This window comes from Scophthalmus maximus, chromosome 1 (assembly GCF_022379125.1).
Source record: "Scophthalmus maximus strain ysfricsl-2021 chromosome 1, ASM2237912v1, whole genome shotgun sequence".
Taxonomy (NCBI): Eukaryota; Metazoa; Chordata; class Actinopteri; order Pleuronectiformes; family Scophthalmidae; genus Scophthalmus; species Scophthalmus maximus.
Genome location: NC_061515.1, coordinates 13,352,400 through 13,378,938, shown reverse-complemented (window position 1 = coordinate 13,378,938; position 26,539 = coordinate 13,352,400). Strand labels below are relative to the sequence as shown.

The following is a 26,539-nucleotide window of genomic DNA, read 5'->3' as shown; positions in this document are numbered from 1 at the left end:
CTATAAAAAACAATCACAAAATTTGTTTTGTGATCATTTCTATATAATTCCACCACTTTCTGACCAAGCCACTGGTCTTAAAACTATATGTCTGGGTGCACGAACATATTTTAGTCTGGTCCGTTTGACATGTGTCACGCACATCTTGGTTGGAAATTTGGTCTAAAGTGAGTTAGACATTTTTGCACAAATAGATACACTACCTTAGGCCATCCCACCGTTAAGACATATTCTTCCAAAATAACAATCGATGATAGATGGCACAAAATGTTTTGGTTTGGAATAAGCTTTATATTCATCACACCTGTACTGTGTCAATTAAATCGTCTCCACACTTTCTGCTGAAACAATAGTTAATTGGATTTTATAGAAATTTAGTTCTGCTAAAGATAGTCCAGAATCAGTATTGTGCGACCAGTGAACATGGATGTCTATTTAAAGTGTGCTACATTGTTGATCTTAGTTATTTATTGTTCAATTTAAAATCTTAGAGTGATAGCTATGAGACACTTGGACACATTTGCAGGTATTATCCACCCCTCCAAAATTAAGAGGAACAAGGTTCCCCTCTGAGATTAATAAAGTATAGTTTGAAACACAATTGAAAGGCAAACGCCCTGGATTACACAGAGTTAATGATTAATAATTAAGATGTTCCATACTAAGATAAATGGGAATACAGTAATGTCATTAGCTTGATATATGTGCCAGAAGAGCAGATGTAAACTGCAGAGATTTTCGTGGATCCCACCGTTCATGAAATATATCAGAAAAAGAAACTGTGTCCAGAGATTCTTGTTCTTTATCTTCAATTAAAACAGAAGTTTAAAAAAAAACGATAATTCATGATCATAAATGCAAGAAATATCAAAGTCCATAATGAATGACGAAACATGTTTTTTTCCACCAACTTTATTATACAAATTGTTTGAAAGTCACTGTCGTATCTAAGGAGATCAATGCATCGAACAATAACAAAAGGGTTGTTTTTGAAATTTATAGGCATGAAAATAAATCAAAGAATTTCATTACTGGACATTGTCCCTGACCATACAATTTACTGTTCAATCATCAACCACCCCCACTCTAAATGAATTCATAATGGTAAAACACACACCATATTCATTCATTTCTTTCTGAACTTCTTAGCTCCCTTGTCTGTGTATTAGTTCTCAGCTGTGAAAAAGAAATAACCCCTGTAGCCATGTAGGAGGCTACAACAATAGAAAGACAACAAAATGCTATGAGTTTGGCACTGTACAATTCATTAAATACTAACACATAATTTGTTGAATCCTCAAATTAATGTCGAAGAAGATCACTCAAAATATTCTGATTGTACTAGCTATACAAAATACAATACTTGCACAAATTAGATTAACCATTTATAAAATTGTGATAATGAGTTTCAATGGATATGGCTTGTGAGATATTACAGACTTTGCTACAGACCTTTTGTGGCTCTATTAAAAAAATCTAAAACTACTTCATGTCATCTGTCCTAATTCCCTGAAAAAGACACTGCACTCAAAGGTTTCCGTCAGTTTTTCTCCAAGATTTGTAATTAACATTCAACCGAACACACATACATTATGGCATTAAGGGTTTTGTGTGTACAGCAACAGTAAGTTACTGGGTCAGGCTGCTGCAGTGGAAACAATAGACTCTAGTCTGGTGGCATTAGTATCTTCTGGTCTGTCCCTCAACTCATCTATCCCTCACTGGCTGTGAAAACACCACCATTTGTCAAGAAGGCTGCAGATTTTTTTCCAATAGATGATTTTGGACCAGTGTGGAAACCTCAGTAGTCACTTGAGATCGAGAAATTATAAGGCTGATGTCTAGACACAGTACAGACAGCTGGAGAAATGGCCATACGAGCACAGATGACCGTAAAATCCAAGCATACTGTAAATGCCTCTCAATGAAATGGAGCTGGCATGCATCAAGATTTGGAATGTTTGTAAAAACTTGAATCTATGACCAAATGTATGAAAAACTAGTCGCGAGAATGCTAGTTATCTAAAAACAATAAACACTTAAATCCCACCAAGTAAAAGAACATCACATCATAAGATAATTTTTAATAATAACCATAACAGTTATAATAATCATTAATAATAACACTCCATCATATTAATAACAACTACATTTAGCACTATGTATAGGAAGATTGCCCAACAGAAATCTGTGTTTGTGTTTATCAGCATTTCATCTCTGCATCCTTTGACTCGACTGAGCAGAAACCGAGCAGTAACACGTCTGATCGGTGTAATTACCTCTGATTTCTGTTGATTTAGAAAGACACCTTCAGCCGTGCTTGTACAGAATGTAAACCTTGAGGACGCAATACAAAGTAGGTTTGTATCTGGTGCAAATATCAGGGGATAGATTTTGTGCAAAGTTTTTGTCTCCGTTTCTCTTTGAACTGTGCTTTTAATTGCTCGTTTTTTGTACACATTAATACTTAATACATCATGACAATATCAACACAAAATCAAGAGAAAGAGATAGCATTTTATATGGACCACAGATATCACATACTACAGTATATAGGATAGCCCTTAGTATTGATAAGCATTGTTATTGATGAAGATATATTTTTTTCTCTTTTCCTTTTTTTTTTTTTTTAAACTCATACTGGCTGAAGTGCGTTATGATACAGCGAGGTCTTCGTCTTGAGGATGGGAAGGGCTTCCTAACCATCTGAGTGTGTCATGGCTGGAGGAGCCGTGCAGGAGAAGGGACCCGGTTTGCCCCTGCTCCTGACTCAGAGGATTTTGGCTCGCTCCGAAGCCAATTCCTTTGACTGTAAAAAATATCACTGACTCATATAATTTGTCACCTGGTGAGAAGAATAAAATGGTGATTGTCAGACCAGCTTCTTCTGTGGTATTTTCTTTGTATCTCCATAAATGGCTTTGAAGGACAGTTGTGTAAGTGCAACCTCTGCGTCATGGTCAATTCATTTGTGCTCTATAGAAAAACCTTTGCTCCTCATTCACAACCTACATTAAAGCAAGTTGCCTTTTTATTGGTAAACTGGACACATACGTCTGATCTGGAATCTCTTGACTCGTGTGTGTTTGTGTCAAGACTTTTCTTAATATTAATATTATGACTGATGGCACTATATTATTTGATAGCCCACGGTTTTTACAGTTAGGTCCTGATCTATAGATGGGAACACAGGGGGGGAAACGTACCCATAACATAGTCGAACATCAGCCTACACTTCTGCAGTGTAACATTGATCAGAGTGTGAGGTCCTCTCTGGATTTGATCTAAGGTCACATGGAAAGCTAGGCAACCCAGGCATCAGATTGGTAATGTGGGTACGTCCGCAGTTCAAATCGGGCAAAGGGTCCTGCCAATGTTGTCGGGCTGTTATGTCCCAGTCAGAAAAACAGCCCGCACCTTGTCTGCTCGTTTACATAGGAAGCAACAAAAAGCAGTTCTGTCTTCCTGTGTCAGGACAAGTTTGATTCAGCAGAGTCTCAGATCGCCAAAATCCTTCACCAGGCACACGGTTCATTCAGACTCATCTGGTCCCCCACGCTCTTCACCCGCGAGATTCAGTTTCATGAATCGTTGATGGCGAGGGCAGAGCAGGTTGACAGTTGAACAGGTAATTGGCTCAATTCTCCATGAACTTCTGCGATTCAATATTCCACATGGTCCTCCTCTTCAACAACCTATTTTTTATGTCATCTGGTTCCCTATCTAATATGGCTCCTGAGTACTTCTTGATATATATATATATATATTATTATATATAATTTATATATATATTATTATATATATTATGAACAACATTTCTGTTGGATTTGTTTCTCCATTCTCGTAAGTCTTTCCATAAGTAATGGCACCGCTGTATATGGCAATATGGCTGTTACAAAATATGGCTGATGTAGGCTATCACATAATTGGAACGGATATTCCCCACCTAGATTTGTAATTAAGTAATCATATTTAAGCTATTTAATTACAAGATAACACTAATTTCAATAGCCTAAACATGGTTTACTGTGACTATACTTTATACTTCTAGTTTTATTTCTTGTTGTTGTATATCTAATAGTTAAATTCAGAAAGGTGATCTATTCCTACACCTTAGATGAAGGGGTAAACTCTACATTAGTCACGCACCTCACACTGTCACCTCATTTTTACTCCCCGTCCTGATCCCCTGACTGCCTCCTCCACTTCCTCCTGACCCCCCACTACCACCTCCCGGTATGAAATGTAGCTGCTCGATGGTGTTCTGCCTCTTTGCTGCAAACGCCATCCTCCTCGCACTGTGGCCCCCTAGTGTTCCCGTTCCCATGACTACCCCCGCCCCAGGCATCTCCCCCGCCCAGCCCATGCCCCCACTCATGTGCCCCGTCATCGCAGTGTTCCTCTCCTGCTCTCTACCAGAGGTGGGGTGAGAGTTCATCTTGATCATGTGGTGCCGGTCGAGGGATGGAGTGGCGCAGACATTCTGCTGGGACTGGGCCTTCTGCTGGCGAGGCAGCGTGGGGACCATCCCTCCTGTGTGGGCGTATGGATCTACAACTCCCATCCCACCTACACCCATCCTGTCTTCCAGATGGTCCGGTGACATGAGCAGCCGTTCCTGTCTCTCCTGCCGGTCCTGGGCCTTACGAGTGAGGGTATGCGTGTTAGAGTTCTTATTGGAGGCAGCCATGGCTTTGTAGTACTGGTGCTGCTGGTTCTTGGACAGCCTGGACAGAGTCCCTGTGTTGCCAGGGACATCACCCATGTTGAGCAGCTGGTCAGTGGACTTCACTTTTCTCGGGGGCTTGGAGAGAGTGTCGTAGTTGGAGTTGTACTGTGGTTCCGGGGGATCCAAAGGATAAGGATTGGGGGTAGGTGAGGCGGGCATGCCAGAAGGCGGTGGTGGGATCCAGGGGCGAGTTGCATGCCTGGGGAGGGTTCCTCTCCCGCTGAGGGTGTAGTCTCCTCCCCAGTGGAGGTGGTGTTGAGAGGACTGGAGGGCCGGCTGGGCTGTATGAGGCCGGCGCTTGGTGGTGCAGTAACCAGACGAGTACTCATCAAGACCTTTCTCTGGAAGTCACACAAAAACACAGTAAATAGAATCAGCACATTACGATGAATTCTGCACTTTAGTGTCACCGTGCCTCAGAACTCATGAAACAGCGGCACAAACCGCACTGGTGGGGGAGTTAGGGCCCATTTGTCCCAGTTTCTCCCAAAAATGAAGTAACTTACCGAGGCGTTTGAGTGAAGAGTATCTGTTGAGCTCTGGCTTAGTGGCGCTCTCATAGGAGGGAGGCAGCTGAGCCAGGTTGTGCAGGGAGTGGTGGAAGGCCGGCTGGGATTTGGTGTTGTTGTGTTTACTAGAGAGCAGGGTGCCTCCAGCTGCAAGCTGAGCATTGTTCATCCGAGGGGTGCGTTCTGCGGAGACCACAGGGAGAACACAACTGTGTGTTAAATGAGATTTGCTCCACTGGATATAGCGCCCTGCATGAAGCAGTGTGAGAATCTGCTAACATTCACTGGAACAGACAGATTTTAACTTGCTTTTAAAGCTAACACAAGCGACCAATCCTGTGATAATCATTATTACTGTTGCGATAAATGAATCTGCTTTCAAGCTCAAAATGAAACTGAATTAATTAAATGAAGCATTGGGGTAATTCCATGTAATTTATTCAGGACCCAGGCTTTCACCAGCTGCCTTACCAATGGTTGCGGTGTGTTTGGGACTGGAGCCTGACGGGTGGATGAAATTGTGTTGCAAGTTGCCCACTGTAAGTCAGAAGAACATAAGGTAAACAGTTCACAAAATGGATGTCAGGCAGTTTTCAAGCTCAATGGTGTTTTAGCATCAAAAGATCACGGCCGTTATGCACACAGCTATATTCATCAATGTATTTACACATGTTTATATCAGGCAGACAAACATGTATTTTAGAAGGACCTCTGTGAAGATTCCTGAACTGTTTGAATCTTGGTGTGGAGAGTTATAATCGCCACATGATGAAACACAGAGGATAAAAGATTTCCACCTTTTTTTTTAAACAGGATTCTTATTATTCATTTCTCTTGAGCAGTTGGACATCTCGGTAGTGGGACACACACAAAAAGGCCTCTAAATACAGTTACAGTCACAGTTACAAAGCTGTAATTGTGTCCCTGATTGTGCATTCACTCATGCTGTAAAAGCCCGACATCCTCACATCTGTTGTCCTTGCTGGGCAGTCCTGGGGCGTAATGATTTTTCGGAGGTCTCCCCAGCGTCCCATGTCCGTCCCCTACAGCCAGGGCCACGCTGTTGTTTCTCTCATCCTGCTGAACTGGGCTCGACTGGTGCCGCAACATGTCAACCAGGGCTCTAATGGCATAACAAACACAAACGAGAAGGAAAAATGAGATTAAATCTGACGATAATTGGCTAATGGCTGACTATGACATGAAATCATGATAAAATCATAGGCTTAGTTTTTTTTCACATTTATCATTGTAGATATTGTTCACAACAAGGCCTCTCGTTTTAGATTTGTTCATATTTGATAGGCAAAAGATAAACTATATCCATGTGAGGATCAAGGCTTTGGGGCTTAGAATCATCACTGGCTAAGCAAACACTTGCAACACAGCAATGAGAGGAATTTATTGAAAATCTTTTATTTCCTAATAATGCACTGTTATTGAATTACGCAGGAATCCCCCATAGTCCTTTTCATAATCAACCTACTCATAGTCTGGGATATAATTTTGTCTAAAATGATAAAATTGTTGCTTAAAAAGATTATAAACTGTTCATTATTTGAGTTCTTCAAGGGACCAACCACCACTTAATATTGTTCTATCACCATCATCCTCCTCTAGCCAAAGATTGTAAAATGTAAAATCAAAAATGCAGCGATTTATTGCCAGTTTTATGGGCCATATATGAAATAAAAAGGCCAGATGAAATCAAAACAACCATGAATCTCCCAGCAGCAATGAACATCAAATATGTGTTGGCTGATGACTAACAACATTATTCTGAGCCCAGACTTATGAATCCAGGCCATTATGGGGTCGTGAAAACCTAATTTCATTCCAGTATTCATATATGGAATGAAGAAACAAATCCAGGAGTGATGAAAGACTCCTCACCTGGGCATATTGAGGTCCCTTTGGTTGGCCTCCTGTTGCACCTTGTTGAAGACCACCTTGATGCCCACAGCAACAGCCACCATGAACACAACCACACCACCAATGACGAAGCCAGTGTTGTGGCTCTGTTGTTTCAGCGGATCAAAGTCCGTGTCAGGTCCAAAATCCTCTGGTATAATCATGGCGTCTGTCTGTGGCTTGGCCCAGTCTGGAGAGTAATAGTTTTTACAGTTGTCCTGATCCAGTTGCCGGGTTCGGTCTGGACAGCAGAACCGGTAGTGGCACGTTCCACAGCAAAAGACGAAGGTGTCCTTGGAGCAGTTGAAAGCGCTGTCAAAGTGTCCCATCACGTCATAATAACCCCGACACACATCCATCCATCCATCCATCAGCCGTGGTCGAATGTGTGGTACCTGGGCTGCGCCCAAGGGAGGAGCCAGGGCCTCCGCTGAAGTCACATTCTTGGGTAACATGACCTGGGGCAGTGGCCTCGGAGGCGCCTCCAGAACTCCCTCTGAGGTGTCCGGACGTTTCTCAGGGGTTTGGGTCCTGCTTTGGAGAGCAGCTGGCCTGATGTTGGCCTGAATGGCAAGGAGCAGGAGTGAGGGGCTGGGGCCAGACTTGGGCTCCTCTGTGAACGGCCTCCCTGAGGGGTCTATGTGCTGAGGCGGGGAGGACGGAGAGGTCTCCACAACAGTGGTAAGTGGGGCAGTAAGGAGGGAGAGCAGAGAGACGGCAAGGACTCGGAGATTGGTGGTGGGCGTCATTTTTACATGACTAAGAGATCTATTTTCTGTTGTTGAGTCAATGCCGCTACAACGCTGTATCCGCTTTTGCAGTTTAACCCACTAAAATGGAATGTGAAATATTCAAGAAGCATGTACAACCTACTGAAAATCGATCATGTATCAGTAGTTTCATTCAGTGATGTTGGGTGATGACATTTCAAAGCAGGATTTTTTTTTGTTTTGTCAGAAGCTGAGTATTTATATGATATATATATATTTAAATGTCCAGGAACAAAAGACAATGAAAACACTATCAAAATCAGTTTGGCTTCAGTAATTGTGGTTAGTGGAATTAAAATTGTTTTAATTTACTGCTAGAAAGAAACTGTTTAATGACTTCATCTGTTTCCCTCCAGGAAGCCCTCTCAAGTGCAGAACACTAAAATGGATGCAGCTTTGTAAAGAGGACAGACTGAAAACGAAAATCTTCATGCTTGTAGTCCTTAACGTCTTGTTCTACACGTCCCACTGAGCAGACGAACATGTATCTGATGCACTGCTGGAAATATTGTTTTAGTAGCGAGAAATTTTAATAACATATGGCAGTCTGACACATTCTTGTGCTAATCATGGCACTTGAACAATAGTCAAGGACATTGTCAAGTGTAAACGGCTATTTTGTTCATTCCTGAATGACTATTTCAGTCCGGCATACATTCAGAATTGGCACTTATTTATGCTGTGAGAAATTATTTTCTGGAGAAAGGTATGAAAGCTATAACTCTTCTCATATATGTGCTGCTTTTTGTCATCGTAGGATATCAAATTGAAATAACAGACTGCACTATAACCGATGACAACTGTCCATTAATGGTGCCTAGTTTCTCTGAGGCAGCCTTATCTCCATGTTCACTTGTTCTGGGCACTGGTCACATCTATAGATACGCTATGTACTTTATCTCTTTTTTATGGTCAGATTAATGTGCATCAGTTCTCGCCTGGCACATAGTCTCACTGTGATTGGGATGGGGGTGATAATGAGGCAGGCTCAGCTTAAGTGCTAGAGGAGTGCAACAACTGAAAATCAGGAGTAAGCATAAACCAAGGAAACGATTCCCAGCCTGTGAAGCACATTGCAAAATGAGGCAAATGCCATGGGTTTTAAATGCTCTGCATTCAGCTTTTAGGCACAAAATAACTCATTAGATATGAACGGAATGGCACGGCGCTTCTCTGTGTGACATATCTCTTGAAGCAAAATTATTCTTGATTTGTCTCAGAGGTTCAAAGAATGTCACTTTTGTTGAGAAATATGTAAATGTGTGAAGTTATTGTGTTGGAGGTGTTGGCAATAATAGACAGAGGCAGATCTGTCTCCCACAGAAATTATAATTATATGTAATCATCAAAAACGTCCCTATCTGTAGCAGAGAATGTAGGCACAGATGTTGGAGACAGAATCCTGAAATCACCGAGGGCTCCACTTGTTTCAGTTACATGCTCCTCTAACCTTCGGAGGACAGTTCAGCAGAAGAAAAAACGAGAGACACGAAGCAGCAGTTCCCCCACTGACTTATGTTCCGCTCCGGGAGAACTCTTCTTCTCCTTGTCGACTCTTAACGTTCTGCTTGTTTTTCCAGAATTGTCTTCAGGTTTGCACGTCGACAATCACACCTGGAATGTGTTGGCCGAGCGTCCACTGTAACACAAACGAGAGACGTGATTAGAGAGAAGCTCTGCAACCTCTTCTCACTTATTGATATTTGTGCAAATTTTAGCACACGGGCACACCCAGCACAGTCATTTGTATTAATTGCATTATGAGTGTTTGTGCATTGTGGAATAGCTGAGTGTGTGTGTGTTCGTGTGCCTGTTTGGCTGCAGGAGGAACACACTCCTGAAAAGCCAATGATAGAGAGAGAGAGAGAGAGAGAGAGAGAGAGAGAGAGAGAGAGAGAGAGAGAGAGAGAGAGAGAGCGCACAGGGATAAATGCAGGGTAGGGATTTAAATGAGCAAAGAGATTGTGGCGAGCGGGAAGAGCCAGAGGTATAGATGCAGAGACGACCATGAGTGGGAGGGCGGTGTGTGGGTGGCACAGAATCAAGTACATTTCTCCCAGCACTTACCAATACAACACCGCACATCACACAAACAGCACCACCAAACAGATCTGCAAATACAGTCTGTGCCACACACAAGGACAGTACTAATCAAGACTGTAATTCAGCAGCTAATAGGACAGTTCGAGAGGAGGAATATGATACGGTACAAAGGATTTTTGTGTGTGCGTGTACATGTGTGTGTGCATGTGAGGGACTATAGTATACATTGTGTAAAACCTCCTTGTAGTCAGCCTCTGCCTCTCCGTTATTCATCTTGCTCCCCCCTTCTCCTCTTTCTCCCTCTTTCTGCCTTTCTGTCTTTCTCAGATTCTGTGCGTGGGTTGAGGCAGCTAACTCTCTCAGAATAGCACTGCAGCTCTGTCTGCGTGTGTGTGAGTGAAAGCGGCAGTGAAAGACAAGGGAGGCAGAATCCAATCTACACCCATTAACCGAAACCAGATTTCAAAGTCACATCTGTCCGTCTCTTGCTCGACGAGATGACACTGATTGGCCTGCACCGGCGTCCGCCACCTCTTCCCAGCTTCCATCATTTTTAATCCTCTGATCTGACTCCATTCACTCCATGGGGAACCTCTACCCAAATATCAAAACCACTGCTCGATTAAATGTGCATTTACAGTTGTCTGGCAATGCATTGGATTTTAAATTCAGACTTCAAAGACAAAACATTCATTCAAATGATTGCATTCCAGTACTTATGCCCACCCAAAAGTTGAATGTAACATCTTTCCAGCAAAATGATTTAACATATAAAAGCAACACATGTTGTGTAACTATCCCTCTATACTGTGCTGCTGAAGCAAGTAAAGGCTGAAGGGCACACACACACACACACACACACTGAGAACTGTGAAGATGCATCCCTGAGTTACATGGCCACTGGAGGGAGGGCGAACCATTTCATCAGGTTCCTGGCATTGAGCAATTGTATCCGAGCAGACGAACCAAGCCGCTGCGTTACTTTTCGTTGCAGGATGTTGCCGAGCTGTGCAGACGGCTGGACATGCAACAATTGCAACAGGAGTTTGTTAGAAATTAAACAAAATGGCCTCTTTTCTTTTCTTTTTTTTTTCCTCAGACACGCTCGTGGTAAAACGCACTCTGACTGAATCTGTGACGGGAAAAGAAGAGAAAAAAATGTGATGTTGACGCAACTGGACATTGAATCGCAGCGGGAGCAGCGGCTGCTCTAGTCCAATATGTGCTGCGCAATGACTCTTTGCATCATCCGAGTGATTTTGGACATCGACTCCTCAGCCTGTAATACATCCTGCATCAAGTTCATAAGTTGCAAGTTGCAACGAACAAGCATGCGGGTTATGGACAAGACGTGCAGTATACAGGCTGCGAGTGCGTGGGTGTATCCGTGCCGGTGTGTGTGTGTGTGTGTGTGTGTGCGTGCGTGCGTGTGTGTGTGTGTTTTATCAGTGGTCTTAATAGCAGTACGTCCATAATGTCGCAGTGTGCTGGCATTTGTTGATCAAAGTGTTCAAGTAATAAAAACATGTCTGCCAATCATGGAGCTTTTGTGTGTGTGTGTGTGTGTGTGTGGAGATGTTTCTGTGGCGCAGCTTTCATCCAAATGCTTTGTTTGACAGCCTCCAGCACAGCTGAGGCGTCCAAACAGATGCCAAAACTCATTTTCCATGCACACAGAAACGCGCGGTGAGCACATCATGCGGCTCTGCCCGTCGGTCGGTAAATTGACGGTGCATTAATAAAAGGTGCATAATGTCGTGTCTTACCTGTGCGTCGCTCTGGGGTCTGGTGCTGGAGAGCAGCGCTGGGGAGAGCCTGCGCACTGTATATCTCCGCGTCTGTCAGATGGCAGCCTGTTATTGTAGCAGAGGCTGATCAGGACAGCGTGAACTGTTGCTCAATCGTTCCTGATGTGTCTCCATCCGGTTATAGCAAATCCATTATGAGGCAAAAATGGGGGGGGGGGGGGCGCGAGCAGGAGAGAGAGCGAGTCAGAGCCCATCGAGATGTTCGGAGATTTTCTGATACATGTGACAAGGCAATTCAACTAGACACACTGAATCGGAAAATTCCGTCAAGTTACAGTGCGACTGTCCTACAGAACACGCAGCAGTCCAGCTGGCAGATGCTCAAAATGTCAAACCGAAAAAAAATTGCCCCCAGTTTAACTTTTCTCCGTCTACAAGGGAGCGAGGCTGGTTCCCTTCATAATCTCCAAACCAGATAGGTTACACCGCCTAACTGCGGCTGGCCTCACCGAGGTCCGCCGGTGGGGGAGCGCTGTGATTGGTCGCTCACCCTGGTGCTGATGAGACTCTCAACTCCTGATCATCATCAGGCCCATTCAACTGGTGGCGTTCATCTTTATTCTCTCATTAACTGAATGGCCCCGTAGGCTCTTACCAAAAAAAAAAAAAACGTCAATGATTTAGTGTTATTTTCAAAAAGTAAAAGACAGGGCTCGAGTCAACGCTGGAAATAGAGAGAAAGAGAAAAAAAACTTGCACTTGTATTAAAGCAGCAACCGGTAAACCAACCTTACGAGATCCAGTGTGTGTGTTTGTGTGTGTGTGTGTGTGTGTGTGTGTGTAAGAGAGAGAAAAAAGAGAGACACAGAGAGACACGGTTGCCACAGCAACTGTGTCTTTATGTTGGTGGCAATTATGAAAGGATGAAAACGGGGAAGAGAAGCGGATTGGCGCAAAAGCTTTGACACTGGAGCGCGAACGAGACTGTCAGTTAGAGACAGACCTAGATTGGCAATTCAGAAATGTTTTGGGACTAGCAGTGGGACAACTGGCAAAACCGTGATGCAAGTGGAGGAGAGGTAAGGTAAGGTGGGAAATAGAGGTCGGGGTTGGCTGATATTTGCCTTCGCTCTCACATTACTGCCTCCCCACCATCCGCCTCCTCCATATGAATGGTTTTGTTTTACAGTGCAACTTAATTGAGCATTTTGTGACACGAAGTGAAATCAGTGAGTACATGTGAGGTCCACGGGGTGAATCACACTCAACACCACACCGTGACACAGAAAACCAGCATGTGTTCCCTTTAGGCCTGCACCTGACATGGGCCGCACCGCCTGGGGTGTTGTTGAAGCCGCAAGTTACCAGTTGGACGAGCTGGTTGACACTGTGACACCTTACATTAACACATGCTGCACATGTGCTATACAACTAAGCCACAATTTACAGACAGACAGGCCAAGAAGGATGCCACAAGTGCAGACAGAGCCCTGTTCAGGCAGGTCAGATATTGACAGACAAAGGAGATGAGAATGGCTCATAGAAGACTGCACTGAAAAGTTCAGCCCATGACCCTGCATCAGTATGGAGAGGCTATTCCCCCTTGACACAGATCTTCAACAGATGAGCTGTGTGAAGTCCTCACCTACTTCAACCCTTCCAACATCATCCTAGTTCCCAAGAAACCATCCATCACCGGATTGAGTGACAACAGGCCTGCTGCTCTGATTTACCAGACAAACACGACAGTAATGAGATGCTCCACTGGACTCCCTCTGGAACTTGGTACTCTTCCAGAACCAGGAAACAAGGCAGGGAAAACCGTCGCAGATTCCCCCACAACCTGGAAACCAACTTTTTCAACTCCTCCTACAATACAGAGAACTGTACACAAAATCCACCAGGCGCGGGAGAAGTGCAGGTTGACCAGGATCGTCTGTTCTTGTTTCATCAGCATCATCGCACGCTGCTTCACATCAACAAATACTGCATTGTACAAATACACAGACACCACAGTTGCCTTCTCACGAATGATGCACATTATTGGTGATGATGCGAGCGTTGACGTACTTGGCCTATAATTCTGATTCTGATATGTGACCAACGATTCATGTGATAAACTTCAATGTTTTTCTTTTAAGATAAAGGCCATGGAATTTGTCTTTGCATTAATAGGGAATGCTATGCCATGACAGTGGACACAAGGTGGAAAAGGGAGGTGAGCACTTCCAAAATGGGTCTTTGGGAAGGTGTAAAGTGTTGTGTAGAACCCCAGGTGTCTGAGAAGAGCCTGATAATTACCTGCATGGCAAGCTGCTATTTGTACACAGGTGGGCGGGCTGCTGCGCGTCTGCAGAGGAGGCCAGCAGAGCCCTTCATTAGACGCTCCAGTGACGCTCTGCCGGGTGCACTTTTGCTCGCTGGTTTGCTGGGGGTGGATGCAATTACCGATTTTCCTCATAATGGTTGTTCCATCACTGCAGTACAGGAGACCACTATAAACAAAATGAAGCGCTACTATACGTCACTGAACACTGGATGTTTCAGCCTAGCATCTGTTCTCAGTGGTCATACCGATACCCACAAACCCTTTTATCGAAGCTGAAGCTACGGTGTGTAATTTTTGGCGGCATCTGATGGTCGGTCGGGGCAAGAGTTTTGATTCCTATAGACATTTATCTTTTGGCAGCTCTTGGAAACAGGCTTTTCAATCCCTAGCTGCTGCGCTTGGTGGATCAGGGATAAATTACTGGATCCACAAGGCCCATACACTGGTGTCTTACCTGTCCCGAGTTGCCCCTTCATGACATTCTTATTCAATATGTATGTGCTTTAATTTTATTGCTTTTTGAGAATGATTGTGTTTGTGTATACTTTTATTTAACATTTAACACATTTTCTACTGAAGAAATAGTGAAACATTATAAGATGTTCTGTATGTATTTCAATGATGTACATAGAAGCATATAAAAGGTAAAACAGTACTTCCCTTCATTGGTGTTGCCATTTGGAAATCAAACATTGAATGTACAAAATATAACAGACAAAAAAGGGGACTTTTTTTTCACATCTATCTACAGAAACCCATTTGCCCGTCCTTTAATCTCATGATCAATCCAAATCAGCAGCTACATGGAAAACTAATCCTGAAGAAAACATCAAGAGCATTACACGTTTAGATAGTTTTAATATATATTTTTTACGTGAAAAATTCATGATGATTTTTCACAATAGAGTATGAGCAGCAGGGTAAGGCAATATGCTACAATAAAGGCAAAAACCATTGTCACATACCTGGAACCTCTGCTGTCTGATGCAGACAGCAGAGGTTCGTGGAGGAACATGTCCAGACAAAAGGTCCTCTTTCGAGGCCTCTCCCCTGTTCCACTTGTGAGTCTGGTGTTTTTTCTGCTCAGATGTCTGAATCTGTAATTGCACAAATATCAACCATTAAAATAGTATCAGTTGTTCATCCAAAAAAACTGCCAATATTGAGTGCCCATGAATAAGAAACACATATAGTGTGTGATACGTGTGAGTGATGGGAATATATCAAGTGTAAAACATTTGTTTAGAATGTGTCTGTAACTTACAATATGTACAAAAAAGTTGTGTTGAATTAAATAAGGGATGTTTCTCAGGACGGTTACATATCCTTAGCAGGTCCAGCAAACTTTTGGTGTTTCTTGCATGATAATGAGGTTTCTGTGACCCTGACAGTTCCATATGTGCTACCCTTCACCAATACCCCTGATAAAATCTGAACACAACCAACTGCGCCACATACTGTATGTCCATGTATAATATACATGATGGCTTTTATAAACAATAGAGCAAGTAATATCAATATGTTGTAGCTTCAAACAGGCCACATTAAGCATGGCAATGTTCTGATAATTAGCTATCAGTTAAATTTCAACTTTGACAAAAAGTTGAACGAAGTTACCTGCGTTTGTTCTACGCCCATGGCCATGCTCTGGTAAAAACTATTAAAAATTGAATGTAAACTGGTGGTGGTTTGATTACCTGTCGAGCAGAAAGGAGGGAATGTTTCCCTACTTTGGCGACAAGGTTTTCTTCTACATATACAAAACATTCAATTTCTGTTAATAGGTTTCCTCAATATCAGACACTGTATCTTTGAAAAAAAAAAAAATAGACTGTTTTTATAGCGCTTTTCTAGTCATATAGACCACTCAAAGCGCTTTACAGGAAAGTCACATTCACCCATTCACACACATTCATACAGCGCTGCTATTTACCACGCATTTTTCTGTCACATTCATACTCATTCATGCACTGTCGGAAGAGCCGTCAGAGGCAAGTTAGGGCATAGACAAATGTGTATACGAAGCGACACCAAATAATAAAGAGTAAACAACTCAGTTTCATTTCACTTCTCATATTTCAATGTTTTTATTTATTTAAATAATTTAAAATGGACACAATATCCAGCCGACAGTCTGCACATTGACAGGAGTTTCAGAGGCACATTTTCCATCCACATTAAGACAGCGCTTCAGTGTGTTTCCTTGGGAAATGTAGGCCCCGCATGCATTTAGAAGAGAGAGAAAACCTGCCCGAGAAACCCTGGCGGTGCAACAGGTGGGGAGACAGTTTCTATCAAACGTGGAAGTTTTGCTACTGACGTCTCCTCCGGTACCCACATGGCTGCTCGCAGAGCTGGGTATTTAAGAGCACATACTGCTTTGTAGGCAAGCAGGGGTAGCTTTCAGCGAGTCACATAACTGTGTTTAAAACAGAGAATAGATAATTCATTTTTTAAATTGAGTTGTCTGGCAACCTACCCTGTTCTCTTACAGCCACTGATCTATGTCTTCACACACAACCACAAGACAGCTGAACATGAACAATGTCAATTATAAACAACTTTTGAAAATATCAGACAGCGAAAACGATTTTAGAGAAATAAAATAAAAAATTAAAGAGGGCTGAGACTCCATGAAGAACACAACAGATTTCCTTCACTCTGCTGCAAACTCTTTCGATAACGTTTCTTCATTCACCTATGAAAATTTCAACTTTAAAATGTTACCAGTTACACTAACAACATTTGTCTCTCATTTTTGACTTCTTGCATTATTATTGTTTAACATCTTATTGAATCATTTCTGTTGAGCTCAAATTGAAAACCTGACTTAAAGTAGCATCTTGGTTTAGACTCAACAGTGCTGAGCAGTACACAGTACCATCACAGCAGCATTCACCAGGAAACACTTTAAAAAGAGCTTCTATGAAGTTTGAGGCATCGGTTTTGTTCCATTGATGGGGGGACGTTAGAGGCCATGTTGTACACGGTGAAAACCATTCCCCATGTCATTCATACATCAGACGGCCGAGGAGGAGATACAAATGACGGCATGTTTTTCCTTGAAAAAGTCCACACTTTGTTTTCATTGTGTCTATAGGTATGGTAATAATCAACAAACCTGCCTGCACCTAACAAATGCAAACAGGACGAACAAAGTGAAAGGTATGAGTACAAAGTGGATCGTCTGGATCGGTGGTAGAAAGAGTCAGAAAAAAGGGGAATCGAAACATCATCAGCACACTTCAATATTTATATTTACACACGCGCACACATACACACACACACACACACACACTGAGAATTTCGCTGAGGTATTAAAGTCGCCTCAATGCACGCTTTTTATCTGCTTTCTTCTTCCCTGCTACATTATTAGTGCTACTACTGCTGTTGCTGGTGGTGGTACTGGCTCCGTTAGCTCCGTTACCTAGAGCTGCTGGCACAGCTGCCGCACTAGGTCCCGCTCTCTTTGTGGGGTCACCTGCGTGCTTCTTTGGCTGTGGACCGTCGTTAGGGTCCTGAGGAACCGCAGACGTCCCACCGGGACAACCCATGGCGTGGATTTCTGTGAGCAGACGAGCACGGGACTCGTACTCTGCATAGTCCTCTAACAGCAAACGCCCGGCCTCTTCATTCAGAGCAGATTCTGGGTTTGGATGGATGAGAAGACACTTGATTGTCTGTGGGGAAATAAAGGAGAAGACAAAAAATTAAGAGAAAAAAATTGTGGATGAAACAAAGTTGATACTCAAAACAATGGAGACTCATTGATCATCTTACAAGTAAGATGTGTCTGAGGCCAAGTTCTGCCTTCCAGTCTCTTTTCAACACGTTGACACAGATCTCTCCCTTATGACCAACGTTGGGATGAAAAATCTTGGTCAGGAAATACCCCTTTGGTGGAACCGCAGGGAAGTCCTTCCCAAGGACCAGACGCATTCGGAAAATGCCACCAGCAAATGGAGTTCCCTCTGTCAAGGCATAAAGAATTCATCACATGAGCAATATGTTTTGACTGTGCCAAACTTGCTGCATAAACAGGAAGAGGGTCATAGAGCGGCAACTGAGTCAACTAACAAAAGAAAAACATTACATCCAAGTCAGTGGCCGATCATTTAGTTCAAACTCCTTGACTATGTTATAATCCATTTCAGTTCTGATTAAACATAAACTCTCATAAAAACCTGACCTTATGAAATGTGCTCCACTGCCACTTGAAAATAATGAATGCATTACCTGCAATAGATGATAAGTATACTGTCCTGGGACTGAGGAAAGCAATATGAGGAGTTAATAAAATGTGGCTCTTCAGAGCCTGCTTAACAATAACAAGGTCTGAAGCAGTGAGGTCATAGCGCCAAGTTAGAATGGGCGTTGTTGTTGGCCGTGTGGTTCGAGTGCGTTATGTGATTAGCGAGTAGGAACGGGCGATCTGACAATTTCATATCGAGAGCAATCTTGAGGACACCCATGACCTATTTTTTAAGTAGTTACACTTGAGCTGTTTTCAGACAAGAGCTGCAGAAAATTTCCAGAAAATTGGGCCCGGACATTTTCTGTACTTTGCTGTTCCCATATGAAAAATGCAGCAGGAGATTGTCCTAGTCAGACGTGTTCACAACAGCAGAAACGTTTCCGAAACATTCACTAGCTGGCTGTGAATCTTACAGAGATTTTCATGTTGTATTCTCACACAGGCTCGCTTGGACATGTCCAGAGCAACATTTGCGTTCTCACATACAGCCCCTCCGGAAAAGGTCAGGATTGGAAAATGTCTGGACCTAAGTCCATGTCTGAAAGCAGCATTGGCTACCCTAATAATGTGGATGCACGCTATGTTGACAAACTAACACAATGATTGACCACTAGATGTCTTTTCTGACTGGCAATTTTTTTTATCAAGTATTGCTACCAAAGGGGGTTTGCTGCTAAACAACTTGAGCCTAAGTTGTCTTGTTGAAGTTAAATTCAGTTGTTTTAATTGTTTTATTTTAAAGTAAATTGGCAAACATCTAACCATTTACATTTTACAAAAGTGCAACATTTCATGAAATATCTGTACACTTTAAAGATTTTCATAATGAACATTTACAGGACTTTTTGTCTTCATTGTTAAACAGTTTCCCGTTAAATGAGTTTCTCTGATCGTCTTTGGTAGACGCAGGATGTCAGGAGGGGCAGTTTGCTGAGCTTTGTTTCTCTGATAACTTACGATCCTGATGACCAGCCGAGCTGCTTAAAGGTTATACTTGTGAGGTTATAAAAAGTGACAGTGTGGTGACTTGAAATGGTAAAAAGGAATCTGATATAAATGTTTTAATGTCCTGCCATCATGCATGGCACTTATGGAAGACTCTGTACTTTATTGGGTAACGACCTGCAATATATGTGATTTCAGAAACTGTATTTGTTGAGACTCCGAGTCAGTCAAGCTATAAAATATTTCACTTTTGCATGCTAATTTCCAGTGGCATGTGCAGTGGGATGCTACATGATAGCAGCCTTCCATCTTCAAGCAGATGAGCTGCAGCACGGGCAGGATGCTGCCAACCAACATTTCCCACCACAATGTTTTTTCTATATGCAAATTAAGCAGACCATTCCTATCTGTGTGTAATCCTTACCTGGTCCTTCAATGGCTGTGTGCAGTTCAGTTATGTCTTCTTCACTGGGATAAATCTTAATACCCTCAGGCGGGTCTGCTGCTAAGGCTGAGATCTCTTTGTAGACCAAGCGAAGAACATGAGGCGGCAAATTCTCCACATTGGAGTTCTGGAGAGAAGCACGAACATAACTCAGATTATGCACATATACAAACACGGGCCTTTTATAAATGGGTAAAAACTACAAGGTAAGGGTCGCGGTGCTTTACTGAAATCTTTAACTTACTTACTGGAGGAGATGAAGTCCATATTTTCAGATGGAAAATATGGAAATACAACTAAATGCCCATAGACTTTATATAGTGTATGATCATGGTCTAAAAAAAATAAATTTAAAAGCATATTCGCCCTTGATGCAACTGCCAGAAATATATATGTATTTTGTTTCGACAGAAAGGCAATTTGTATTGCACCTGTAATATGATTTTGGCAAAATTGCCACATTACCTTTGAGAAAACATTGAAAAGTATCAGGATCGATGACATATGAAGCAATCCACTGGCATTGTTAAATTATCAATGAATTGTGCAGACCCTCAAACAAAAGTGTGAATGGTTTTCGATGCTATAAATACACACGTCTCGATGTTCTGTAGATTTTTTTAAATAATGAAACATAAACAAATATTCCACTCCAGATCTGTATAACAAGAATAAACCATCGATCTGTTTTATAAGAGCTGTAAAGATTGGACCCTTCAGGTAGCGGTTGTCACACCTCGTATGTGTCTTCAAAGAAGTTTTAACTAAACATATATAAAGTGAGCTTATCTGTGATCATCAAACCCTCAATAATCGGCTAATATGACAAGAACAATGAGATAAATGTAACGTCCGTCCAATGGTAACTTTACGTTAGCGTACTAGCCTTTCCTCGGTCAGATGACGGTAAGGCTGCTCGCTGGTTTTCCAATTGGTGACAGAGTTTTTACAACAGTAATTGAATTTATTAAGTCAAGCAAAGGAGGATGACGATTCTCAATTAAAGGCAAAGACTCCGGCAAATAGACAGAATCAAAATTAAAAGCTCGACGGATAGCGACGGCTAACCATCGGATCAAGCTAGCAGCTACTCTCGTTCGCCGTTAGCGGTGAGCTCGGCTATCCTACTTACCATCTTTAAAATGAGTTCTGCTCGGTTGGTGGGTGCCTGGCTGGTGAGAGGCGAGAGGGGGATTTTCTGTTCAGGTTTGAAAAAAAGAATATCTTTGATAACAACTTATTAGCCCGGTCTCACTGGCTGCTGTGCTTTTTCTTTTTTTCCCGTTGACACAGGAACAAAAATACGATCCTCAGTTTAACCTACCAGCGCAGACCAATCGGCATTTTAGGGACGTGATACGTCACAAAGGGTGAGCCAATCTCGATGCACTGTTGTCGTTGCGTCACAGCCAAATGCTCTTTCTGCCACACCGAGTCGAAGTTAAGAGTGATCCTGGTCAGCCATTTGTCCGTTTGAAAAACTCTGCTCCCACCCCCACCCGACCACCGAGAGCACTGGAGAGCTAGTTCTGCTTCACTAACACATAATAAAAGAATAACTAAAAAAAAAACGTAATAACAGAGGATTCACAAAAGCCAAAACAGAAAGCAGGGAGAGATGATGAACAGGAGAATATTAAATGAGTAGAGGTAGTGGAAGAAGTAGGAGATCAGTTGAAGCACCAACACTACACTCTAAAATAAGTTACAGTCTTAGATGCTGAAAGTAAGGCACTTAATACACTGGAATGCCCCTTGTGTGTTATACAGTTAATTATTGTAATATTATTATATTATTATTATTAATATTATTATTATTATTATTATTATTATTATTATTATTATTATTATTATTATTATTGTGATTATGATTATTATTGATGAATTCATTTGTAAGCAGACACATTTGACTGCACTGGCTAGTTTACACATAGTTATGTTTAACTATTACATAATGGCGAAACAAAGGATTACTATTTAGGATCAATTTAATTATATTATTTTGGCAAATTGTTCATTGATTGGTTGACACCAAAATGACACCCTCACAATGCATCTGTTTGTTAAACCAATAGACCAAACCTTAGAATTATTAGAAATCATAAAATATTGAATACGTTATTAAAAGGGAAAGCAACAAATCTTAATTTTTCAGCATATATTTACATAGAAAATACTTTTGACTATTAAAATAGTCGCTAGTTACTGTATATCACATCTGATATATATGTTTACCTTGTATACAATGACTCAAATTGGTACTTATTTACATTCCAACACTGATTAGGGTAAGATTCTCGCACATACTTCATAATTGCAGCTTTAAAAGTTTCAGTGGCAAAACCCCACAGGATACATTAATTGTCAATGAAAAATGTATTATGCAGCAGTGTCAACATTTGCCTAAATGTACAAAGGATCAGGATGATCTACACTTTCACAACCTACTACTACTACTACTAATTATTTTAGTGTTTCATTTTTGTTTACTTAATTTGACACTAGAAGAAGGAGTGCATCAAATCACACAACTGGCAAGGACACAATACAACATTAAAGTCCCAGAGCCATTGCCATGGACATTGTGGATGTGGTAGCAAGATGCAGGAGTTTTGGTCAACTGGATGATACAGCTGACAAAACTAACACAATTAATATATCTGTATATAATCAACAATAAAAACAAGGTAATCCAACTCCTCCAGTAGAAAGATAGATATACAGACAGGGAGATATATAGATAGATAGGTAGATCGATAGATAGATAGATAGATAGATAGATATGTAGATAGATAGATGGATAGGGTTTTGACCAAGAGAAGAAAAAATTAAGATTTATTTCTGTTATACATGATCATCATCATCATTTCATCATTAATCAGACTGAGCACTAGAGGGCGCATTAACACAACGCCCTCTGTTACTAGCAGTCAGACCCTGGTGGGTTGAGGAGGCTTATGTTTGCTGTTCTTACACAGAGGGGTTAGTTTATTATTTTTATTAATTAATAATTGAACCAGTTTAGCAGAAGAGTTCAAAGGTAAAGTGAAAGGGGTTGTTTTTTTCTTGTCCCGTTGTGCATGAAAAAACCGTAAATGGGCGTGGCTGCCGCGCAACAACAACACAACAAAAACAAGGGCTCTGCTTCCGGTTTCTGGATGTAGCTGTCAGACTCCAGCATCTTTTCTTTTTTTTTAACGAGGAACCGCCTCATCAGCAGGTCAGTGGCTTCATCTGGCTGTTGTCGGTTAATACCAGTCACTTTTTTTTGTGCCAAATGTAGAGAAGAACCGGCCGGCGCTCACAGTGCAGCCCCCCGGTGCCGTACAGCAGTTAGCTAGCGACTTCGAAGTTCCCGTTAGCTCGAACCGCGCCGAGCGGTTGCCCCCCCGTCACGTGAGCCAACCAGCAGCTTGCAGCCGTTACCCGGTGTTCACTCCCGTCGCCGTCGCCTTCCCTCCGTGTGTCTCCTGTGCGTGAAGCGAGCATTAGCATGAGCGAAGGAGACGTGTTTCACGAGAAGCAACGACTGGAGCTGTGCGCCATCCACGCGCTCAACAACGTGCTCCAGGAGCGGGTGTTCACCAAGGAGACGGCCGACGACATCTGCAAACGGTAGGCTGACGTCTGCGCGCCGAGTCGGCGGGGGGACACGAGCTGCTCTGCATCAACAAACACACAAACAAACACACAAACAAACACACATTCAAAACAAGAATCCAACGACATCATGTTACATTCATTTGTTGACAAACCTGCTCCCCCCAGTTCCATCTGTTACCTCGGCACCTCATTCACCTCATCAACCTGTGGACGTCCCATTTGTTTTACTAGTCAGCTGCAAAACGGCGGCCTTTCCCCCACAAACTTATCTCCAGTATGTTAAAGGAAGTGCAGGCCGGACACGAAAATGATCACACGGTTGAATCAACACAGTGAACATTACATCCTCCTGGTTTATTCCAAGACTGTTGGCTTAGACAGCATCAGTGTTAGGTCAGTCTTCTCAGAGAACTGCCAAATAACCATTTTAATAGAGAGATATTGTAAATAGCCATTTGGTTGCACAACAGTGTTCCCTATCGAAACGCCACAGTGTTACCTTTTATGCAGCAGCTGGTTCTTTCTTCACAGGTTACTGTTTGTGATCTACTTTTATCGTTCAGGTTGGACTTAAAAATCACAGAAATTCATTTGAACGCGCGACCCTGCCTCTGATAATAATGATATAATCAGTGAAAAATATTACAAATGTGATGAAGTGTGACTTTATCCTTCAGGCAAAAGTGAAGATCGTAGAGAACAGTGAAAGCCATTGTGTTTAGTGTTGCTATTGTTCAGGAGCTAATTTACTAAATGAATTGACTGTGGGATGAGGTGAGTCATGAACTGGGTACCTCATGACCTTGGCTAAAGAATTTCTTGTGGGAAACCATGCGACTCCCATGACTCAAATATACCTTTACGGATGTTTTATACAATTTTTATTTTATTTAGAAAGGGTGGTTCTGAAAGAAATGAAGCAGCAAGAACAGTCCTCCTGACCAATGGCCAATTTGAATTTAAAGTCTGCATTTGGCCGTGCCAAATGCAAGGCCGGTTTTCAGTTTCACGTGCTTCATTCGTCTGTTACTCCCTTTTTTGCAGGTTGGCTCCACAGTGTGTGGTGAATCCTCATCGGTCAGTTTTGGGCACGGGAAACTATGACGTCAACGTCATCATGTCAGCGCTACAGAGCAGGGAACTGGCCGCAGTGTGGTGGGACAAACGCAGGTGAGTGAGCTGACGGAGCCCCGTGTGATTAGGAACTCATTAGGAGGCTCACTGCACTGGACACAGGACGGGCGGGCTCAGAACACACTTCGCTTTTAAAACACACCTTTCAAATCTGAGCCTGTTTGTTTATCTCTAAGTATCAGCTATTTGTGTCAGGCAGGCAGTCTCCTGGGATGCACTGAATATAATCGCTGGATAACTGGAACATTTGTTTAACACACTCTTTCTCTGTTTGATTGTTGTTGTTTTTTTTTTAAATACAGGACGGTAGAGAGCCTGTGCATGTCAAAGGTCCATGGCTTTATTCTTAATGTCCCATCGCGAGTATCACTCGGGATCGTGTCCCTCCCACTCCGACGGCGGCACTGGCTCGCAGTTCGGCAAGTTAATGGTCAATACTACAACCTTGACTCCAAACTGAAGAGTCCCCTCTGTATCGGAGGAGAGGCAGAGCTACGGTAGGAATGTTCATTTACATCTCTTAAATGTTTCCAGTCCTCTTTGTCATCTGTGCGTGCGTGCGTCTGCACTGAATTGAATCAAAACTTGGCTCTTGTGTGCTACTTGAACTCTGACTGTCTCAGTGAGTGAGTCATCCCATATGAGTGGTCACATGAGGCTTACCTCACTGTTTTTGTTCGGATGCTGCACTCTAGTTTTCTGCCCCTTGCCCGTGTTGTTCTGTTAACCTTTTCTCTTCTGTCGTGCCTGTTTCACTTCTCACAGCTCATTTCTCAGCGAACAGCTTTCTCAGGACGTGGCAGAGATGCTCCTGGTTGTCCAGCGAGAGGTGGAGGAAGACAGTTCATGGCTGAACTCTGACAACCTCAAAAAATGATGCCTTGGGAGAGGACATGGACACGCCTCATTACACAAAATCTCTTCAGGGAACGCACTAAAACACATCTACAAACATACACATAGAGGAAACTCCAAAGAGAAGCAGAGACGGACGTTCACCCTGGAAATGAAGAACTGTTTTGATTGTGTTCACACACACTGTCCTGATCTCAGTACATTTGTTTTAGAAGCTAAGAGTTTTACAGGTTTGAAGCTAATTTGATGATACTTGAGTTGAGACACATACTGTACGGCTGAACTTTCACTGTTTTGTGGTAGAAAAATTGCAGACAGCATTTTTGCATGAACATCTGCATTTGCAGTAGAGATAACTGGACTATGAAACATGAAGAGAAAAACCATTGGATTGAATTTGCCACGTTAGATATCGTCGCCTAAATTAGATCAGTATGTACAAGACTGTAAAGTCAAAACGTGTCAGTTATCGAGTGGCACCATCTCTTCCCTTGACCTTTGTTGTAAACTTTCTATGCACTACAGAGTTAGATTTGTTAGCACTGTTCGTCACTGTGTGTGTGTGTTCATACAGGCACATGCTCTGTGATAGTATCGCCTGGTGAGGCATTGAAGGACCACACCAGTGTCTTTGCATGTTTTCAACAATTAACCACAAATTAATCGCAATTTCAGACAGGGTTCACAACATGATGCAGTTTCTCGGATGTTGGAATATGTTTGTTTTGTATGATCCTGCTGGCTCGCCTTCCCCCCTTTATTTAGCTTCAGTGTATACGATGAACACCGTGCCTCTTATTTTTGTTCAAGTTGGGTTGTAGTGCGATGAGACAAAAATGAAAGTAGACATGATGTTCATTGTGATGCAACCAGGTCTCACGAATCTTCAGGTTGATACTGCCACGTGTTGAATGTTAGTAAGATCACTTACACTTTTCTTACTGTAAAAGGAAACCATGTAGGAACTTAAAGTTCACTTCCTGATTAGTTGTAAGTTGATGAGTTGAACATGCAAAAACACTGGTACTGTGACTGTATGTTGCCTTTGTGTTTGTATTCTGTCTCTCTTATTGATCTATGCATATCCAAAAAGAATAGGAGCACTGTCTCCTTCTCACTAGTGACTGACTCACACGTACGTAAGCCTAAGCTCAGAGGTTCATGATATTGAAACTTATTTATATTAAACTTTGACCTCCTCTTTTGAGTATGAATCTGTTACGACGCCTGCTGTGTGTTTCTTGGAGACATAATGAAGACCAG

General features: G+C 42.3%; 3 protein-coding genes and 1 long non-coding RNA gene across 9 annotated transcripts; 1 reads left to right on the top strand and 3 right to left on the bottom strand.

Moving 5' to 3' along the window:
• Positions 1-2,564: 2,564 nt before the first annotated feature.
• On the bottom strand, positions 2,565-15,133 carry LOC118300794 (protein shisa-7). Of its 6 annotated transcripts, none has more exons than XM_035625573.2 (8): positions 15,005-15,133; positions 14,012-14,205; positions 11,729-11,869; positions 7,132-9,558; positions 6,207-6,361; positions 5,710-5,775; positions 5,236-5,421; positions 2,565-5,070 (listed from the first exon to the last, which is right to left on the bottom strand). In XM_035625573.2, the coding sequence occupies exons 4-8, from the start codon at positions 7,896-7,898 to the stop codon at positions 4,151-4,153; spliced, it is 2,094 nt and encodes a 697-aa protein (XP_035481466.1). In that variant the 5' UTR covers positions 7,899-9,558; positions 11,729-11,869; positions 14,012-14,205; positions 15,005-15,133; the 3' UTR covers positions 2,565-4,150. The 6 variants fall into 6 exon arrangements, with proteins under 6 accessions (XP_035481466.1, XP_047190655.1, XP_035481458.1 ...); XM_047334699.1 differs by having other exon boundaries at positions 14,012-14,187; positions 15,005-15,111; XM_035625565.2 differs by having other exon boundaries at positions 11,729-11,878; positions 14,012-15,124.
• A 963-nt stretch (positions 15,134-16,096) lies between these two features.
• ube2s (ubiquitin-conjugating enzyme E2S) lies at positions 16,097-21,015 on the bottom strand. Its single transcript, XM_035625662.2, has 4 exons — positions 20,817-21,015; positions 19,664-19,811; positions 17,820-18,010; positions 16,097-17,719 (listed from the first exon to the last, which is right to left on the bottom strand). The coding sequence occupies exons 1-4, from the start codon at positions 20,817-20,819 to the stop codon at positions 17,357-17,359; spliced, it is 705 nt and encodes a 234-aa protein (XP_035481555.1). The 5' UTR covers positions 20,820-21,015; the 3' UTR covers positions 16,097-17,356.
• Positions 21,016-22,503: 1,488 nt separating this feature from the next.
• On the bottom strand, positions 22,504-23,739 carry LOC124850727. The gene is made up of 2 exons (XR_007031517.1): positions 23,466-23,739; positions 22,504-23,346 (listed from the first exon to the last, which is right to left on the bottom strand). It is a non-coding gene; the product is annotated as an uncharacterized LOC124850727 (long non-coding RNA).
• Positions 22,619-26,497, top strand: josd2 (Josephin domain containing 2). Its single transcript, XM_035625675.2, has 4 exons — positions 22,619-23,299; positions 24,332-24,457; positions 24,724-24,918; positions 25,187-26,497. The coding sequence occupies exons 1-4, from the start codon at positions 23,178-23,180 to the stop codon at positions 25,296-25,298; spliced, it is 555 nt and encodes a 184-aa protein (XP_035481568.2). The 5' UTR covers positions 22,619-23,177; the 3' UTR covers positions 25,299-26,497.
• The last annotated feature ends 42 nt before the right edge of the window (positions 26,498-26,539 follow it).

What these genes read in the sequence shown, in the direction of transcription:
- ube2s (XM_035625662.2), bottom strand. An exon ending in CACAGCCATTGAAGGACCAG is followed by an intron (nt 18,011 to 19,663) that starts GTAAGGATTACA and finishes ATGCCTTGACAG; the next exon opens with AGGGAACTCCATTTGCTGGT. An exon ending in GCCTCAGACACATCTTACTT is followed by an intron (nt 17,720 to 17,819) that starts GTAAGATGATCA and finishes ATTTCCCCACAG; the next exon opens with ACAATCAAGTGTCTTCTCAT.
- LOC118300794 (XM_035625573.2), bottom strand. Translation starts at nt 7,898, where the DNA reads ATGACGCCCACCACCAATCTCCGAGTCCTTGCCGTCTCTCTGCTCTCC. An exon ending in CAAACACACCGCAACCATTG is followed by an intron (nt 5,422 to 5,709) that starts GTAAGGCAGCTG and finishes TGGTCTCCGCAG; the next exon opens with AACGCACCCCTCGGATGAAC. An exon ending in CTCTTCACTCAAACGCCTCG is followed by an intron (nt 5,071 to 5,235) that starts GTAAGTTACTTC and finishes TGTGACTTCCAG; the next exon opens with AGAAAGGTCTTGATGAGTAC.
- josd2 (XM_035625675.2), top strand. Translation starts at nt 23,178, where the DNA reads ATGAGCGAAGGAGACGTGTTTCACGAGAAGCAACGACTGGAGCTGTGC. An exon ending in GTGTGGTGGGACAAACGCAG is followed by an intron (nt 24,458 to 24,723) that starts GTGAGTGAGCTG and finishes TTTTAAATACAG; the next exon opens with GACGGTAGAGAGCCTGTGCA. An exon ending in GGAGGAGAGGCAGAGCTACG is followed by an intron (nt 24,919 to 25,186) that starts GTAGGAATGTTC and finishes CACTTCTCACAG; the next exon opens with CTCATTTCTCAGCGAACAGC.